We start from the raw sequence: 21,002 nt of genomic DNA, 5'->3' as shown, positions 1-21,002 counted from the left end.
GGAAATGAAAGGGCAACGTAGAATTGTCAGAACTAGGCCAATAGATATTAACGTGGGCTTTAATCCCCAAAAAGGGATATACCATGAGCAGATTATGTTAACCTAAAATAAAGAAATCAGGTATATTTGCATAGGGATTTTGAATTTGGATGACGACTATCTTACCATAAAATCTGTTCATTGGCATATTAACGAAATAAAGGTTTGTTGTTGACAATGGATGCTTGAATCAAGCATTGGGCTGCATTTGTTTGCTCTGGAGTGCCTGAAATTTCAACCACTCCTTCAGATGTTCCTGGTCTAACTTCAAGAAGATTAACTTTGGCACCAGAAATCTGAACATACAAAGAAAACATGATCAATAAAGGGCCTTCATAGCAAGGTATCAACAATCGAGCTTGAATTACTAGCCATTTAACACATTCTTATTTCCTCTAAATATGTGACAACTTGACCAGCAGCTTTACAAATTAAATTTATTCTTCTTTAGAACAGCTTAGCTGCTGAATTTTAACAATACCATTCCCAGACTTTCCTAGAATGGCTGCAACTGCGCGTTCAGGTATTACAACTTCAAATGTAGTTTTTGTGATAAGCCCATGAGCAGCTCTGACACCGCCAAAGACGACATACAATGTTAGCGACATTACTACAAAAATGGTAATCAGCAAAACCCCCATGAGACCATCAACCCACAAAATTTCCCAAATCTTGCGTACCTTCCAAATGCAGCAGAACCGCCTTGACGAAGAATTGGCTCCTCAAACTCAGAGAAATTGCCAATACTGCCTATATCCCGATTTGACTGAATTTTGAAACAAAGCATATAGCCAGTACCACAGGGGTTGCTGTTTGCAGACAGATTTATGCTCAATTATCTTAAATAGAAATTTAATTGCATAGGATAGCCATGATACTGCATTAGAAGCAAAGAATCTGCTTCTATTCTAAGAAATCAAAACCAAAAAGTACTAACAAAGGGACAGGAGAGGAATTCATCGAGTGCGCTAAATTACTAATTGTTCAAGAGTACAATATAGATCGTCCAATCTATACACAAAATTCATGACTACTATAGAGATAAATCAATTGTTGTTGGTCTAAGTACTGAATAATCGAAAAGTTGAGTCAGTTTACCAGCTGAAAGTAGCCCATAAGACTTGGCAAATGCTCAGCACATTTTCAAAATCTCAGCAAATATTGGAAAATGTCAAAGCCAAATCAAAAACTCTGTTATCACTGTAAAACTTCCTTAAAAAATTTGGACAACTTACATGGTTTCTCAATTCTTGTATCAGTCATGGTCAAGTCATGGTGAAGTCATTTTTATGTTTTAGAGTCTAAGTCATAGGGTTAGAGTCTCATGTCCATCTTCAAATAAAGTTTGATAGCCTCATTCCATGTCCTAGAAGCCTCACCATGTGTTTAGAAGACATATCTCACATAATTTCAGAGAAATTTTAAAACTAGCTACGAATCCACGTTTTCGTAGCGTAGACAGTGTAAAAATCCTATTTTGCGCTACGAAATCAGTGTTTTCGCAGCGCGCTGCGAAACCCCTGTAGCAGCCTGTTTCAGCAGAAAAACTGTTTTACTAGGTAACTTCCAGACGCTTTCCAGAGCAGCTGAGAACTCAATTTTGCAAACTGAAAGAGGCTTTTCTTCCTAACATGTTGAATTACAAAAACCTCTTTCAGTTTCTTCAATTCCATTCTGAGGTGGGAGAAATGTGTGGTTAAACTTGCGCTACGAAACTGCTGTAGCTGCCTATTTTGCTGTAGCTGCCTATTTTGATGTAGTTAACCAATTTTGAGGGACAAAAGGGAAACCTTTTTTGAAAGGGATTTTCTGAAGAATGATCATTTGCACAATGCAAGCATCCAGCAAGGGAAAAACGGGCAAAGGAAAAGCATATATGAACCATAAGCCATTTGTTATAAAAGTGATCACAGCTACTATTGTTCATCATACTTCAGGCAGCGTTGAAGAGGTTTTATTTTCACAGGGATGCATTAACAAGGTCTACAGCACATGAAGAACATGGCACTTCAATACATTTTTTTGTAATCAAAGAAGATCCTTGTGGAGACCAAAAGCAAAAAAGGAGAGACATTTTTGAACTCCAAACTTCATCAGTCAACTTATCAGTCAAACTGTCTTCATGTTTTTACCAGTCAACGTCTAGAAGAGTTTCTGAGCAGTTGAAAACTTATTTCTGAAAAGTGAAAGAGGTTTTCATTCCTAAGATACTAAAGTGAAAAAACCTCTTCCACTTTCTTCAAATTGATTATGATCTGGGAGAAAAGGGTGACCAAAGTTGCGCTACGAAACTGCTGTAGCTGCAGTTTTTCATCTCCTGTTTGACAACTATTTTTCAAAGACTTATTCTGGGCAGCTGGAGTAGTGTTTCAAAAACCCAAAAGAGATTTTTGTTCAGCATGGATTGTTTCACAAAAACCTCCTTCAGTTTTTCCAAATACATTTTTTACGAGAAGTTATGACCTCTGTCCCAAGACCTATTTTTCAGCCAGAACAGAGCAAGGGACAGTTTCCTGTTTGACACGTGTTTTTAAAGGACAGATTCTGAACAGCTGGAGGAATGTTTTAAAAAAACAAGAGAGGTTTTTTTTCTAGACAACATGGGCTACAACAACCTCCTTCAGTTTTGTAAAATGTGTCATGGATGAGGAGATAAAGGCTCTGTCCCACGTGCCATTTTCAGGGATTCTAAACCTAAAAACAAGGAAACATGTTCCCTAATTTCTAGGGTTTGTCTTCAGCAGTCAGATGACCACGTGGGAGGCTTCATCAAATTCGACTTCATGGAGTGTTAGGTGTCAAAGAATGCTTTAAATGTTTAGATAAGGATGTTGTAATCATAATAAGGAGTTACACTCCTAGTTGTATTAGGTCACTAGCACTCCTAGTTAACAGCTAGTTCTAATTAATGGTTGGTTTTATGGTTAGAATAGGTGTCACTGATGGCAAATTCGAATTCTCTTGATGAGGTATGATGGAATCCTAATTGTAAATGCTTTATATAGAGCAAGAGGTGGAATTAGCAAGGGGTTGGAGACTTTTTGGCTCAACTGCTGCTCTATGTGCAGACTGTGTATATTTTTAACCTAATGCAGAATTTCTACTTAGACAACTCAAGATTCATGAAGAGTTCTTGTATGTTCTTGTTTTGATGGCATCTTCCAATACTTACATTGCAGTGAGGTTTACTTATGATACTCAGAATTCATCAATGATGCTCTGACTTCCTTCATAGATAAACTAACTGTGTTTCACTGTTTTGTATTGTCATTTCTACACTCGAACTCTATAATGCCTTGACTTCCATGCTAGGTAGAATGCTTTGGCTTCACTACTCAGGATTCATGAAGGATTTCTTATATTCAGAATGTGTATTTTCCTTCCTTAGTTTTGTTTACAGTTGCATAGGTGTGCAATCACTCAGAATTCACTGATTGTGCTCTGACTTCCTGTGTGCACTTATGAGCTGTGGTTCCATATGTGTGTTGTGTTCTGAATATTCAAATGCTGAATGCCCTGACTTCATGTTAAGCTGAACTTGTTGTGGTACTGAAACATACTTTGACTCCATAGCCCAATGGTAGCCAGCCTTCATCTTTCAACCTATAAACATATACAATTACAAACCATAGAGTTAGCCATCTATTCATATCTTTAATCTAAATCATTAACCCTTTGAGAGAGCCCTCTCAGGCTGAGGAGGCTAAGCCTTGGCTAAAAGATTGGTTTGAAATAGTTACTCAAAGTCTTCCTGATCAGCAGCCTTCCAGGGCCTGATTTTGAGATAACATTTTGGTGCGTCTGCCAGGAGCCTGAAGTCTATTCATTCCCGAAATTAAGAGGTTGAACTTCTGAAGGTAGTAGGAGCTCAGACATCTTTTTGAGGCTGCAAAACTACCTTGGCGACTCCACACATCGAATAAGAAATTGGAAGGTGACTCCACTACTAGAAGATCAGTAGCTTGATGAAGTTTCAAGATGAATTCCACTGCAAGAATGAATGCCAGGTATGCTCCTATGAATCGGTCTCATATCCCTGGTTTTCCAAATCCTATGCCAAAGGTTGATTGGTTAGAGGATCTTCCGATATTCAAAGATGAAAAGAAAGACAATGCTGCTCTTCATTTGGTTAGGTTTCATATGCATGTACGCAGCCTTAAGGTTCACTTTCCTGAGGATTGTCTCATGAAGATGTTTATGACCACTTTAGAAGGAAAAGCATGGTCTTGGTATAAAAGTTTGGAAAATGGTTCATTATATTCTCTTGCTGATTTCCATGATGTGTTCTATGACATGTATAAAGAATGTCATCCTTCCTTATTGTTGCTCAAAGATTGCTGTAGACATTCTTTAAGTCTTATTCAGTACTTGGAGGATTGTTATGATGATGATGAATTTATGGATGAAGAAATTTTAGAGGCTCTTCATAACAATACATTTCAGCACCAAGAATAAAGTATAACATCTCATGAAATGCAGCATGAAGATCAGCAGGGGTTTACTTATGAAAATCATATTACATCCTCTGAGATTGATGTAGAGATGCAGCAGACTTCTTAGTCTTCGAATCATAATGAAGATGAAAATGATTACACACAGCAAGAAGAAATACTGGAGGAAATTTTCTATGACCCTTAGGCGGAGGAAAAGGTTGTTCATTTTTGTGATTCCTTGCAGCAGCTTGCATCAAAGAATGATCTTTATAATGAACAAAATTACATTGTTTGTGGGCATCATTTAGAAAGGCAGTTGGATAGCATATCAAATAAATTTGGTGTGGCTGAGGATCAGTTGTTTGAAGATATAGAATGTTATGAGAATCATCAAACTAACCGTGTGTTTTTTGACCCTATAGCTGACTACATGGAAAAGATTTACTGTTCAGGCTTCCAATTATATGTTCATCTTGAAGAACAGTTACACCTCATGCTTCCTTGGTTATTTCAGTATCTGGTTTATTTATGCTTCAAGCACAGTAAGGAGATCCAAGTTTCAGATCAGATTGATGATTGGCTTCATTGGAAGTTTCATGTTCCTTGAGCTACAATTGGAGAATGCAGCTGATAGGGTAGGTAGGAATGTGCAAATAAGCTCAGGGTAGGTTGACTGAGCATCTGTTTCAGTAGGTACAGTTTGAATTCTTCTTACAAAAAATCATTCAAGGCTTGAGGAGCAAATTGGGCAGAAGTTCAAAGTTTTCTTCTAGAGGATGGATAGCGGCACTGGAGCTACAGGTTCTTAATGTACCACAAGGGCACACTATCCCTAGTGGAGCCACTGTTATCACTGTAAAACTTCCTTAAAAAATTTGCACAACTTACATGGTTTCTCAATTCTTGTATCAATCATGGTCAAGTCATGGTGAAGTCATTTTTATGTTTTAGAGTCTAAGTCATAGGGTTAGAGTCTCATGTCCATCTTCAAATAAAGTTTGATAGCCTCATTCCATGTCCTAGAAGCCTCACCATGTGTTTAGAAGACATATCTCACATAATTTCAGAGAAATTTTAAAACTAGCTACCGAATCCACGTTTTCGTAGCGCAGACAGTGTAAAAATCCTGTTTTGCGCTACGAAATCAGTGTTTTCGCAGCGCGCTGCGAAACCCCTGTAGCAGCCTGTTTCAGCAGAAAAACTGTTTTACTAGGTAACTTCCAGAAGCTTTCCAGAGCAGCTGAGAACTCAATTTTGCAAACTGAAAGAGGCTTTTCTTCCTAACATGTTGAATTACAAAAACCTCTTTCAGTTTCTTCAATTCCATTCTGAGGTGGGAGAAATGTGTGGTTAAACTTGCGCTGCGAAACTGCTGTAGCTGCCTATTTTGCTGTAGCTGCCTATTTTGTTGTAGCTGCCTATTTTGATGTAGTTAACCAATTTTGAGGGACAAAAGGGAAACCTTTTTTGAAAGGGAGTTTCTGAAGAATGATCATTTACACAATGCAAGCATCCAGCAAGGGAAAAACGGGCAAAGGAAAAGCATATATGAACCATAAGCCATTTGTTATAAAAGTGATCACAGCTACTATTGTTCATCATACTTCAGGCAGCGTTGAAGAGGTTTTATTTTCACAGGGATGCATGAACAAGGTCTACAGCACATGAAGAACATGGCACTTCAATACATTTTTGTGTAATCAAAGAAGATCCTTGTGGAGACCAAAAGCAAAAAAGGAGAGACATTTTTGAACTCCAAACTTCATCAGTCAACTTATCAGTCAAACTGTCTTCTTGTTTTTACCAGTCAACGTCTAGAAGCGTTTCTGAGCAGTTGAAAACTTATTTCTGAAAAGTGAAAGAGGTTTTCATTCCTAAGATACTAAAGTGCAAAAACCTCTTCCACTTTCTTCAAATTGATTATGAGATGGGAGAAAAGGGTGACCAAAGTTGCGCTACGAAACTGCTGTAGCTGCAGTTTTTCATCTCCTGTTTGACAACTATTTTTCAAAGACTTATTATGGGCAGCTGGAGTAGTGTTTCAAAAACCCAAAAGAGGTTTTTGTTCAGCATGGATTTTTTCACAAAAACCTCCTTCAGTTTTTCCAAATACATTTTTTACGAGAAGTTATGACCTCTGTCCCAAGACCTATTTTTCAGCCAGAACAGAGCAAGGGACAGTTTCCTGTTTGACACGTGTTTTTCAAGGACAGATTCTGAACAGCTGGAACAATGTTTTAAAAAACCAGGAGAGGTTTTGTTCTAGACAACATGGGCTACAAAAACCGCCTTCAGTTTTGTAAAATGTGTCATGGATGAGGAGATAAAGGCTCTGTCCCACGTGCCATTTTCAGGGATTCTAAACCTAAAAACAAGGAAACATGTTCCCTAATTTCTAGGGTTTGTCTTCAGCAGTCAGATGACCACGTGGGATTCTTCATCAAATTCGAATTCATGGAGTGTTAGGTGTCAAAGAATGCTTTAAATGTTTAGATAAGGATGTTGTAATCATAATAAGGGGTTACACTCCTAGTTGTATTAGGTCACTAGCACTCCTAGTTAACAGCTAGTTCTAATTAATGGTTGGTTTTATGGTTTGAATAGGTGTCACTGATGGAAAATTCGAATTCTCTTGATGAGGGATGATGGAATCCTAATTGTAAATGCTTTATATAGAGCAAGAGGTGGAATTAGCAAGGGGTTGGAGACTTTTTGGCTCAACTGCTGCTCTATGTGCAGACTGTGTATATTTTTAACCTAATGCAGAATTTCTACTTAGACAACTCAAGATTCATGAAGAGTTCTTGTATGTTCTTGTTTTGATGGCATCTTCCAATACTTACATTGCAGTGAGGTTTACTTATGATACTCAGAATTCATCAATGATGCTCTGACTTCCTTCATAGATAAACTAACTGTGTTTCACTGTTTTGTATTGTCATTTCTACACTCGAACTCTATAATGCCTTGACTTCCATGCTAGGTAGAATGCTTTGGCTTCACTACTCAGGATTCATGAAGGATTTCTTATATTCAGAATGTGTATTGTCCTTTCCTTAGTTTTGTTTATAGTTGCATAGGTGTACAATCACTCAGAATTCACTGATTGTGCTCTGACTTCCTGTGTGCACTTATGAGCTGTGGTTCCATATGTGTGTTGTTTTCTGAATATTCAAATGCTGAATGCCCTGACTTCATGTTAAGCTGAACTTGTTGTGGTACTGAAACATACTTTGACTCCATAGCCCAATGGTAGCCAGCCTTCATCTTTCAACCTATAAACATATACAATTACAAACCATAGAGTTAGCCATCTATTCATATCTTTAATCTAAATCATTAACCCTTTGAGAGAGCCCTCTCAGGCTGAGGAGGCTAAGCCTTAGCTAAAAGATTGGTTTGAAATAGTTACTCAAAGTCTTCCTGATCAGCAGCCTTCCAGGGCCTGATTTTGAGATAACAAACTCCATGACAAGGGAAAATGCCAAAAGAAGGGAAATTGATCTATGCCTGGATAGCTCGCTCTGCTTAAAGTTTGAACATTAAAGAACTCTGATTAGTTGGACATACAACCTGATCCTATTAATAGGGCATTGACTAGTTACATATACAATTCTCACCATTATTAGCTTGTTCACTTTGATTTGAGTAAATTTTTCCTTCAACTTTGTCATGAAACGAGTTTGGTAATGAGTTCATATTCCATAAGATAAATACTTCTACTTAAATTGGTTTAAATATGCACCTGGACCAGAATATAGACTTACTATAACAACAAATAACAGAAGTCTGATAATGAGTTAATTTCAGAATTGAAATACTTATGCTTTACTTAGTTGAGGTGTGGTCCAAAGCAAAATAATGGAAAACAGTATATAATTTAAGTTGGAGATGTCTAATTTTGTATCAAACTTCCCTCCACTTGCCCAAATCAAGAAATACACAAGGTCTGTTTCTCTTGATCTGGAACGCTGATTTAATTTTGGACGATCTCGGTCAATTCAAAATTGGGTAAGACCGCTAAGGGCACTGTTTCAATATTAACGGACAATGGATCCTCCTTGAACTATGCGTGTGCCTGAAATTTTTACTAGATTCTTATCAGATTTGTGGCTGGAACAAGTGTTTGCTACAAAATTAGCTTACTCTACTGAAGTCTATTCCTATGGAATCATCACTCATAGCATATAGTGTGAGCTACTTGCCCATGCTGTTTGTCACCATTGAAGCCAAATTTATCTTTAATCTCATACTGCTCCCATGTTATCTCATTGCAGCAAAACAATATTCAAAATAGAAAACTCATAAGGTATACAGGAACCAGTATCTGACAACAGTTTTAAATATACAGAACAAGTCCCCTCAAAAATTGATCCACTACAAAATCCTGAAAATGACAGAAACTCCCATTTGCTAAAATTCTCAAATTCAAACATGATGCATTGAAGCATAGTAGAGCAGAAATAATGTCCAATAGTTGATAACAGCCCTCAAAGACAGAAAAAACCTTGTTTTAATCAACAGTGGATGAAAATAAATAAAAATGTTTAAACAAAGCTGACCTTTGATGACCATGGGGCTGGTGAAGACTGCATAGTCGGATAGCTTGATGATGAATGACCACGACCTTGAAACGCGATGCTAGAAGAGAAAGATCTACCAGGAGAGCCCTGCTCAAACCTTTCTCTACTACTTAATGGTGCCAGAGACGAAGAAACCATAGCACTAGTACTGGACCTTTCATGGTTTAAATTTTCCCGCAGTCTTGAAGTTATCTGAACTAAAGCTTCTCGCGCAACCCTTATATCACCTACAATCTGCCAAAAGCTTGCTTAACATTAAAAAGACTATTTGATTGACTAAAGCTCTATAAGAGTAAAACACATCCCTAACATGACTTGTTTCAGCTTTCCAATCTTGACGAGATCTCTTTTAATTTGCAAAAACAATTTATTAGAAAGTGAGTATTGTATATACCTGAACCAACTGATCAGTTTCCAAAGCACATTGAGGAAGGTCTTCTCTTTGCAATATTCTAATATTGGCAGCTATTGTGTGCCTCATTTCAGAACTCATTATACCACCCCTGCCAATTAGACAACAAAATTTCAAAATAAGATCAAGTTGCTCAAAGGTACTTTATCACATGCAAGTTCCTCATGGAAAAGTGTTTCTAGTGGCTACTGAAGGTTGTAAATTAAGCAATCCTATTACTGGTTACAGATCTGTCATTATCAAATGACAGAAGGTTGCACCAAGATGGGAATGACACAATGGGCATGAGATTGGGGACTGCTACTTTGTCTCTGGCTCAGTTCTACTTAGTAACTTTAGGAGGTTTAAAGAAGGGCAGCTTTTAAGAGTTCAGAAGAATAACTGTAAAACTAATCCTGTGTTCTCTAATCTTTGGCATCTAATGTGCGCAAATGCGACAGCCTTAAACTGTATCTGCCATCAAACTTCACATTCACCCTAACTAGCTAAACATGACAATGCAGAAGGAGAGATCAAAACCGTGAGGCTACAAACTCATAAACTTCTGAAATAAGGCTTGCAGTGCCTGCTTTTCAATGAGATCTAATACAAACATTGGCCCAAAATATTCCACAGTGCTGAGGATGTAGGCAATTATGAGATGCCCATTGTCTTAGTATACAACAAAGGGGCAAAATGGTGCAAGAAAATGCAAACAACCGACTAGAAATTCGAGGCACGGGTTTCATAAAAACCTTTAAGTCCCCTTGCCCAAGTACTCCAAAGGTAGCTTCTCCATACACGACATTCTGTGTGAAGTGGGCTTCAAATCATATAAAAAATGAAATGGGTTGAGATAAACTTACTACTCTGAAATCCAGCATTGAGTCCGAGCAAGAATACCAATGGAATGAGTGGAAGCTACCAGAAATGTATATCGGCCATTCTGTCCTTCGTGCTTTGTAGATTGGAAACCATGTGACCATTCTTCAGATTGTAAATTGCAAACCATGTCAGCACTCTTCAGATATATGGCATATTCAGATGGTCTCTGGGATAAATTCTTTCCTGGTAGTGTTACCAGATTTTATGCAAAGCAGTTACCCTGTAGCATTCGTTTCGAAAATATAACTCTACGTTTGACTTTGAATCAGATGTGTTTAGGAACATGCAAAAAATTTAAGCAAATTGTACAGTTAACAGTAAACAGAAACATAGGTAAAATAAAATAATACCAAATGCATTATGCCATAATTCCATTTTCAAACAACATATATTCATTTTAAAGTCCATATAGTTTGGTGCTATTTATAAAGTCTAGCTTCAAGCATGTTGCAGAATGCGTTCCATCTGAAATACAGGACAGAAACAGAAACAATACAAACACACATGCATAAAGACTTTCCAACCTTCTTTCCTGAATCGTTACCTAGATTACGCAAGAAACAAAAACTAACATAGCTTTCAGCCATAGCATAGGAAGAAACAGAAATGAGTAACCGATTCAATATACAATTTGTCTTTTAACTTGAGTGCATAATAAGCGCCATGTTTAATCAATCTATGGAACCTTTGGTGTTTGCATTCAGCAGCTATAGATACAAAATTATTGCTCATCTGATGTTACATTTGTTGTATTCAATGATATAATTTAAACCAAACATGGTACTTTTTAAGATGGAGCAAAAATATAAATACAAAAGGTGGCAAGACAATGTCTGGTTGTCAAGCTTGAAGCATGTTGCAGAATGTGTTCCATTTGAGATACAGAACAGAAACAGAAACAGTACAAACACAGATGCATAAAGACTTTCTAGCCTTTTTTCCTGAACCGTTGCGTTACATTTTCTTCGTAAATGAGTGGAAATTGCAAGTCAAATAGTTGTATTACAGTAAGAGCATAATATGAAGAAACATATTCATATCACTTTTGCATTTGTTGTGTACGTGAAGGTCGCCATGTTCCTGGATTTTGTAATCTGTATAACAAATAGTTAGTTAGAATAAAATGATAACATTGTAAATTGAAGAGAGGACATATTTGAGACAAAAGATGTTAAGGCATATGTTGATGTACCTTCCATTTGTTAGTTGGCAAGTAATAGCTCACTATCTTCATTGAGTGTGAACTTGCTCTGAATTTTGAAGTCACGTAACATGTAAACAGTGGTAGCTTTCTGTTGCAAATATGTTTCATATGACATTGCTTTTAAATCAGGAAGTAAGTCATGTAATAAGGGCTACCTGATAATGCACTGGACAAAGTTATTTGTAATGGATTCTATTACAGCATTTATACAATGCTTGTAGAGGAAAGGGAAATTATCATTGCATTGTGAACAGAAAATTGTTGCATTGGCTATCACTATGGATGAATTCACTGGGGAGTTACAAATTGCACAAACAGGTTCAAAAGGAGTTGAATATGGATTTGTTGCGATCAGAATACCTTCGACCTGTTTATAAAACATTCAAACGTTAATTTACATTATTACATGGCAAATGCAAAGGCAGTAAAAACATTATTATTGCTATACTTACAGCATAGGTAGATGTAGTTAGTTTTTTTAGATTGTTCAGTGCATCTGTGTTAAGTTCAGTTATGAACGTTGACTTTGATGCTCTGAATATTGTTTCTTTTGTGTTTACCTTTTTTGTTAAATTTTTGAAAAGGATGAGGGGAAAGTTTCATTTTTGCAATTCTTTTTCCATTGAAAGGAAAAATTGTTCATATGTGTCAAACAATTGCAACTGCAAAAGAGAAATTGTTATCTCTTGAAAAATACGAAAAGTAATATGCAAATACATTGTTCGTATGCATTGAAAAATTGCAATTGCAAGAGACAAATTACAAAAACTATAAACAAATTACAACAACTATATATTGAAGTGATGCATGTTATCTACTGAAAATTAGCAATAAGTAACATGTGAATACATACAGTTGCATTGTCGTTTTCAGAATCTCCATCTTTGATATGGAGTATGTAATGCAATCCAACCCGTTTGGCAAGTGTAACGACTGCAGCGATTGTGCCAATTGGGTACATTTCTTTTTTGTTTGCAAATTGCCTAATGGTTTTTTTTTTCCCGTAGAAAAAGTCGTAATTTCTATTAAGTCAAGAGAAATTACATTCTGTAGATGCTGAGCATATGCATACTGAGGTTGGTTGCCTCTCAGGGCCTCTGAAAGAGACTTTTAATTGTTCCAAAAAAACTGAAACAGATAAACTATCATGATAGCATTCTTCTCCCCAAACTGTTTGTCCACGCAGGGAGTTTGGAGAGGTATATATCAAAGATGATCAACAGAGAGAGATAAACACATTCAGGATTCATTTGCAGTGTAGCTGTAGCTCACTGCCCAAAAAATAACAGCAAATAGTAAATAGCTATATTTGTCTGCCATGGTCGGTTACTGATCATATACAACAGTTTATATATAAAAGACATGAAAAAAACAGTATTTTGAGCATGTTGGGACCCCTTTCAGTTATGAGCATCCCTTTGAGCCTGGTAGTCATCAAAGGGTCTGTGATAGTGTTGAAAGAAGGTTCCATCCAGATCTTCTTGTATTAACCAGTCCGCTTCTTGCCTCTGTGCTGCTTGCTTGGAAAGGTAGTCCGCCCGAGAGTTGCGCTCCCTGTATATATGGCGACAGTCAAATAATTCAAATGCATCTATTAGTCTGAGTGCCTCATCCAGTATGTGTCTCAAAGAGAAAGCAGTGCAAGATGATTTTCTGGTGAGCCAATTACAAACAATCTTTGAATCTCCAAACAGTTGAAGTTTTGTACAGCCTTTCTCAAGTGCAAAAAAAATGAGGTTTTTTGCAGTGGAGAGTTCTACATAATTGTTTGTGCCTCTTCCCAGGGGAATTTGTATCATGTAAGAGTGATTCTCTCTCAGATAGAGGAGTGCTCCCCCCCCACAGTTTTCCTCTTGGGCTGAGCCATCAAAGTATGCCCAGGGGAAGGATTTGTCTATGAGTTCAGGGGTTATGGTCCGAGGGGGGGGTGGAGGAGGATCTTCAGGTATGAGGGCAAGGTCTGCAAAAATGTGGGCAATAATGATCGGCCAAAGGGGAGGTTTCTGTTCAAAAATTACACGGTTCCTAGCTATCCAGATTGACCAGCACATGAGGAGAGGGATGTTCTTGTTTTTTCCAGAGTGCTGTTCCTGCCAGTTTGTCCAGGCCTCGAAGATTGTCAGGCCATGCCATTGATGGAGGGAGGGGGAGTGAGAAAGGAGAGCAGACCATTGTTCTTTTACTATCGGACAGGTGAGGAAGAGATGTTCTGTATCTTCATCATTCCTTCTGCATAAATGGCACCAGAAAGGTCCATAGAAGAATCTCTTCTTCAAGTTTGCCCCCGTTGGAATTTTTTTGAAGAGTATAGCCCACATGAGGAGTCTCGTTCTTGGTGCTGCCTTGAGGTGCCAAATTGCTTTCCACCATTGCTGTGCATTGTCTGGCTGAAAGGTGTGCATCAGCTGTAGGTATCCCTCCTTTGGGGAGTATGTACCATTTTTGGCTAGAGCCCAGACAATCTCGTCTTCCCCCTCTGTAATTCTGATATGAGCTTGTGTGAGAGCCTCTGTGAATGCCTCCCATTCTTGTCTCCATGGAACCGGAATATGGAGGTCTCGTGAAGTCCTCCAGGCCTGGTGGAGAAAGCTGGAGTTTTCTTGGTCTGCAATATGAGCAACATGTGTAGCACCTTGGTCCCGTAGATGTGCTAGGAGCTGCCCTGATAGTCTATGCATGTTTCCACATCCGATCCAGGGGTCAATTCCTAAGCGGACGGAGTCTCCTTGTTTAATCCTCCATGTCAGACCCTTCCGAATTAGGGGAAGAGAATTTATGACTGCTTTCCATATAATGGAATGTCTTCTGTTACCCCTATGTTCCCTACGAATCCAGCTGTAGATGCTTTCTGGAGCAATGTATTTTTCCATGACCACTTTCTTCCAGAGACTATTTGTTGTGAGGAGCTGCCATCCCAATTTTGCTGCCAGTGCATTTGCAAATAGGTCTAATCTCTTAATTCCCCAGCCTCCCCATTTTTTTGGTCTAGCAATGGTGTCCCATTTTACCCAGGCATAGAGATTTCCCTGTTTGGATCCCTTCCATAAGAATCTACAGCATATTTTTTGTATTCTGGTTAAAATCCCTCTTGGTATCCAAGCCAGGGACATCCAGTACACCGGCGTTGCTTCCAGCACAGCTTTGATAAGAGTAAGTCTTCCAGCCCTTGTGAGGTATCTATTATACCAGACATTGATCCTTTTCTCCACTTTAGTGATTAGCCAGATCCAATCGGCTATTCTGTATCCTCCGTGTTTCACCCTGAATCCCAAATACTTTAGCCCTTCCTCCATAGGCTGTATGTGGAAGGGGAAACGGTTTTTTGTGTAGATGACTTCATGAGGGGTGCATCCAAACACTGTTAAAGTATATTTCTGTACATTTATTACCATCCCCGTAGCCTTCTGGAAGAGATCAAAGACCTGTTGGAGCGCCGATGAATCAGCCATGCTGCCATTCAAGAAGATCAATACATCATCCACAAAAAGTAGATGTGTAAGGGAACCATTTTCCAAGATTTTGATCCCTTTGATGCGGCCTCTGCTGTGTTCAGATGCAATTAATCTGCTTAGGCCTTCCATTATGAGCAGAAAAAGGAGGGGGGATAGGGGACAGCCCTGCCTGAGGCCTCTTTCAACAGAAAAAAATGGGGTGGGGGAACCATTGAGGAGGACACTGAAAGGTACATCGGAAATGCAGCTCATGATCCTCTTAATAAAGAGGAAGGGGAAGCCCAGATGGGTGAGGAGCATTCTGATGTATAGTAAATTTACCCTGTCAAATGCTTTTGAGAGGTCCACCTTGAGTATCATGCCTTTTAGATTTTTGCTATGCACAGAGTGAAGGAGTTCTTGGGCTGTGCCTATAGCTTCATGGATCTGGCGCTTGTGGAGGAAGGAAAATTGTTCAGAGGAGATATTGGCCGAGAGAATGGGCTTGATTCTGTTGGCTAGAATTTTAGCCAATATCTTATAGAGGCAGTTGCAGAGTGAAATAGGCCTAAATTCATCAAATGACACTGGCTTATCTGATTTGGGAATGAGAGCTATGAAGGTGGCCTTTATGCTCGAGGGAATGGATCCATTTAGACAGCAGTGATTGATAGCTTTGAGAATGTCATGCCCTAGCAGCTCGAAGAAAGCAAGATAAAATTCAATGGTCCAGCCATCAGGGCCCGGGCTCTTGTCCTTTTGGAAGCCCTTTATGGTGGCTTCCAATTCTTCCAGAGAAATGTCTTTTGTAAGCTCCTCAGCATCATCCTCCTCCACAAATCTGGGAAATAGCTCTGCCACCCTCGTGATTTCTAACAGATTTGCTAGTCCTGGGGCCTTGTATATATTCCTGAAGTGCGCGGTAGCTAGATATGCAAGTTCTCCAGGTCTTCTTACCAGATGTCCTTGTTCATCCTGTAGCTCCCATATGGTGTTGATCGCCTTCCGCCCATTTTCAAACCTATGGTAAAACTTTGTGTTCTCATCCCCCTCCTTGAGCCAAATGGCTCTGCTTCTTAGTCTCCAGGAGTCCTCTGTGTCTCTAAGGATCTGTGACCTCTGTTTGATTAGGTCATCATACATGGATTTCTGATCTGGGGATAAGAAGGTGCCATCTGAATGGGATTCTAGAGCCTCAACGGCTTGTTCCGCCATGGATATAGTTTGATCATCCTGTTTTCTCTTCGCTTTTGCCCATTCCCTTGAGATCACTTTGATTTCAGCTAGGTTCCTGACAAAGCCAGTGGCTGGGTCTAAATCCTCAGGTATCGGATGAGCTTTCCAGAAATCCGATATCAACTTGATGTAGGAGGGGTCTCTGAGCCAAGTTGCATTGAATTTGAAAGGAGCTTTCTGAGCCTGTTGTCTTGCTTCCATTTCCAGGTATATGGGCCTATGGTCTGAGATCCCACCACTTCCTACCCATTGTCGAGATCTTGGGTGACGGGTACAGAGCCCTTCTTTCATGATAAAATGATCCAGTCTTCTTGCTAGGCTTTGGTCCCCAGTTCGGTTGTTCTTCCATGTGTATTGGGTCTTTGCAGTGGGAAGATCAATCCAGTGGTGATCTTCAAGAAGTTGCCCAAAGAAATCAGAGAGGCGATCTATTTGAGCAAGGTGACCCCAGGATTCAGAGAAGCCAATAGAGAAGTTTAAATCTCCTCCCAAAATAATGTTCTCAGCTTGAAGAAGTGGGGAGCCAAGGAGTCTATTCCAGAATAGCTCTCTGTTTTGACATGGACCGTAGACATTTATGATTTGTAGATTTTCCTCCAAATATTTTGAATATATTTCTGCCCCCAAAAAACCCCCTCCACCCCAGATGTTCTTAAGCAGGATGGAATTGTTCTTGAGCCCCATAGCAATGCCCCCTGACCGGCCAGATACATCAATAGCTGTGAAGGTCCACCCAGGCAGCCATGAGTTAAGAGTGGAGGTTGCAGAGTCTGCTTTACATAAGGTTTCTTGTAGGAAAATGATGTCCACAGGATTAGAGAGTAAGAGTCGCTTCAGGGCCGATTTTTTATCCAGGCTGGCCAACCCTCTGCAGTTGAAGGACATAATTTTCATGGAGGGGGGTGGGGGAGGGTGTCCTGCGCTCTAAGGGCCCTGTCTAGAGTCTGTTGTTTGCCAAGGAGGACCTCCTCCTCAGTTAGCTTTTGAGAAATCGACTTTGTGGATGGTCGACCGTGCCCCTGCTTGGGCGGGATGATATGGGATTCCATCATCATCCCAATGGAGTCCGAGACATTTAGCTTCGTGGTCGAGCGGGTGGGATACCTCGGAGTAGAGTTTACCGAGGGGGAGGGCGAGGGAATAGTAGGGTGGGGGAAAGAGGGGATCGAGGAGGAGAAAGGGAGGCCAGTTGGCCTAGGGATGGAGCAGGAGACATATAGAGATTGGGGAGGGGGTTGAGGAGGGCAAGTGACCTTGATCAGGTCGAGGGCAGAAGGGGAAGAGGGGGTGGGGATACTGATAGGGGGTGGCATGCCAGAGGCCGATAAACTCATAGATGCAAAGAGAGAAACAGAGGAAGATGATATAGAGGACATACCCGAGGAGAAAACAGCTCCTTTTGCAGCTTTGGAACGCGTCATAGGAGGAGATGGAGGCCGAGTCTTGTTCGTAGCTTGCTTCTTGCGACGAGGTGCAGGAGGCGCCTCCACCGTGTCCGATGGGTTGAATTGGTCCCTTCTAGGTGCCATGGTCGCCTGAGGGTTAGGTGCTTCTTCAGTGTTTGGCTGATCCTGACCTGTAGCAGTTTGCTGGGTCTTCTGTAGTAGGGGGCAGTCCTTAAAGAGATGACCCACCTGGTGGCATCTTCTGCATCTGTATGGGATGCCCTCATAATCCAGCTTCTATTTTCTTGAAGTGGATTTCCAGTGAATGGCAATGTTTGCCAGCACTCCCCCTCTGGTGTCCATGTGCACTAGGATCCTTGCATAAGCCAGCGAGCCCGTCGAGATGTATGATTTATCGGACTCCATGTAAGTCCCCAGCGCATTCCCAATTCTCTTAAAAATATCTTCCGACCAGTACTGCAAGGGCAGCCCCGGTAGCCTGACCCAAATCGGACCGATTCCTAGCAGCTCCGTCTCCGGGTCGAACAGGGGTGTCCATATCTTGAGAAGGACCGGAGATTTCTCAAAATGCCAGAACGAAGAAAGAACCCAGCTCGTGTGATCCGCCCGTGCAAATTTGAGAGCAAACCACCCTCGCACGAAGGTCTGCACCGATGGAATGTCCACGAGATATTTCCCCCAAATCTCAGTCGCCCATTCCTTTAATTTTGCCGCAGTGGCGTGTCTGCCTCTAATCCGACCCACGAGTACACAATCTGCCAGATCCATGGCTTCACCCCACCGAATATCCTCTTCCAGTCGCAGGAACGCGTCCTCCGCCGTCGATTTGAAATAGCGTTGCTTCTTGGCAGGGTGGGAGGTCATGCGTCCCAGGTTTAACGTCGCCTGAGAGCCCTGTGGGGGGGGGGAAGGGGGGGGGGAGAGGGTTTGACCCGGGGGCGGGGATGGCTTTAGGGAGGGGAGGGACCTCGTGATAGCTACCGGAGGGAATGGGGGGGACCGAGAGAGGGTTTGTTACCGATAGGGGAGGGTTAGCTACCGAGATGGGAGGGTTTGCAGGGAGGTGAACGGGGATCTCCGTGGAGGTTACCGGGGGCAGGGAATGGGGGGGTAGAACCGGCATATGGGTAACGCCGTTTGGGGAGGGTTGTAAATAGTCAGCCAAGAAACCCAGAGAGGCCGGAGAAGGGATCGCGAAGGAATTCCAAGAGGAGGGTTCACCAGGGTAAAAAGAGGTGGGGAGAGGCAGGTCAGTAGGGGGCGAAAATTGCTCGAAGCTAGCAGACAGATTCGCACTGTGCAAACCCCCAGATGAAAACGTGGAACGCCAGATGGAGCTTTCCGCCAGCGGGGATTCCGAATAATCCACATCCTCTGAGTCCATGGTGACAGCTGCAAGATGCCCTTCTCGGAGAGCTGGTAACCGCCCGAAGGAGTTCTCCTCGAAACCAGATAACCGCTATGCGTCGGCACCAACAGCGGGGGAGACCGATGAGGGTGAGCTGGTTTCGTTGCTGCAGGTCGCTCTTGCCGTTACAGTGAAAACGACTCCCACCAAGAGTTGTCGGCCAATCTAAGGGGGAGGCACCATTCCGATGCGGGATGATCAGGTGAAAGCCAAACAGAGGTAAAATAAAATGACTGTGGTAAAGTGGGAAAAAAAAAGGGGGAGCGAGGGTAAATCAAGGGATGAGGGTCATGGGACGCGAGTGCCAGGTGCCAGCTCAAAACACGAGGTAAAACGGGATGGGGGTACGGGAGTAATGGGGTTCACAGGGCCGTAGAACGGCCTGCAACCCCCTGTCAGAGGAATTTCATAGCTAGGGTTGCAGAGCCCGTTTTCCTCCTCTTTACCTTACCTTAATGAACACTATCAAATTGCCTAATGGTTGTATTGGGAATGAAGCAATATTCTTTGCAAACTTCAGGTACATTTTCTATGATACTTGATTCATTAAGCAAAATTATTTTGTCACAGTCACCACGATCATAAATAGTTTTAGGCAATATCCTGAAATTTGTAACTGAGATGTTGTTGCCTTGCAAAATTTTCTGTTCATGTTGCTCCACTAAATGTGCAGGTACACTCAACGTTATAGTCATCATTCCTTAGAATATGTCAAATTAGCTCGTAATATTTGACGTGATTTGTTTGCTTTATCAAGGAATGTAGTATAGACAACCATTATGTCTCCAACAAATAGCTGCCGAATTTTACGACTATTGAGATCTTCAATTGATACTTTAATTGGCAGTATTTGTTTTTTCCTATTAAAATTTCTTAGTTAGAAATTGCTATAAACATTTGTACAATAGTATGTTTCTCCTAAAAACTGAATAAGTAGAAATAGATTAGAGTGTTGTGTTTCATATGCATACCTTTTTGATGTATCATTTTGTACATTTGTTGAATCGAGTTTTGTTGTGATTGTTTCAGTTGGACTAACACAAGCAAACGCACATTTCAATATGATGTGGATACTATCACATGTATTTTGTGATAAGCAATCAATAAAGAAATTGTGATATGTAACCTGTACATGTCTTCTTGCTGCATTGTTTGGGGGGACTTACTACTAGTGCTTTCTTCACTCGTCCAAGATTTTCTAATTTATATACATTTAAATATAGATATGTAAAAAGAGAAGATATATATAGTAAACATTAATATTTTAAATAGAAAATAGCATATTTGTATAGTTGTCATACATACCTTTTCAAAACAAGTGGTTGGCTTGCCTTTTCTAATTGAGTTATGCGCTCTATTTCTTCAATTGTTTGTTTTCCTTTTTCAGGATTTATGCTATGTTATAGAATAGCAACATATATTTAGTTCAATTTGAAAGAGCATATAGAAGTAAAGAGTTAACAAGAACATTAAAACCATAGAACCATACATATGTAAAGATAGAATGCATATATAGTAAACATTAATATTCTAAATACAAATTGGCATATTTGTATAGTTGTCATAGACAAACCTTAGTGAACATTATTATTCTAAATACAAATTAGCATATTTGTATAGTTTTCATAGACATACCTTTGCAAAACAAGTGGTTGGCTTGCCCTTTCTAATTGGGTTATGCATTCTATTTCTTCAATTGTTTCTTTTCCTCTTTGAAGATTTAGGCTATGTTATAGAATAGTAACATATATTTAGTGCAAATTAGAAGTAAAAAGTGAACAAGAACATTAAAACCATAGAACCATACATATGTAAAAATAGAATGCATATATAGTAAACATTAATATTCTAAATACAAATTAGCATATTTGTGTAGTTCTCATAGACATACCTTTGCAAAACAAGTGGTTGGCTTGCGCTTTCTAATTGGCTTATGCATTCTATTTCTTCAATTGTTTCATTTCCTTTTTCAAGATTTATGCTATG

At 40.1% G+C, this 21,002-nt stretch overlaps 1 protein-coding gene across 1 annotated transcript; it reads right to left on the bottom strand.

The window, feature by feature from the left end:
- Positions 1–229: 229 nt before the first annotated feature.
- Positions 230–17,087, bottom strand: LOC149193213 (uncharacterized). Its single transcript, XM_089407252.1, has 8 exons — positions 14,544–17,087; positions 13,027–14,441; positions 9,450–9,558; positions 9,035–9,289; positions 8,678–8,739; positions 720–848; positions 532–609; positions 230–335 (listed from the first exon to the last, which is right to left on the bottom strand). The coding sequence occupies exons 1-8, from the start codon at positions 17,085–17,087 to the stop codon at positions 230–232; spliced, it is 4,698 nt and encodes a 1,565-aa protein (XP_089263378.1).
- Positions 17,088–21,002: the final 3,915 nt, after the last annotated feature.

The sequence above is a fragment of the Pinus tabuliformis genome, chromosome 2_2 (assembly GCF_031772625.1).
Source record: "Pinus tabuliformis cultivar Carrire ecotype Pingquan chromosome 2_2, CPIR1, whole genome shotgun sequence".
Classification (NCBI taxonomy): Eukaryota; Viridiplantae; Streptophyta; class Pinopsida; order Pinales; family Pinaceae; genus Pinus; species Pinus tabuliformis.
This window is presented reverse-complemented; position numbering and strand designations above follow the sequence as displayed.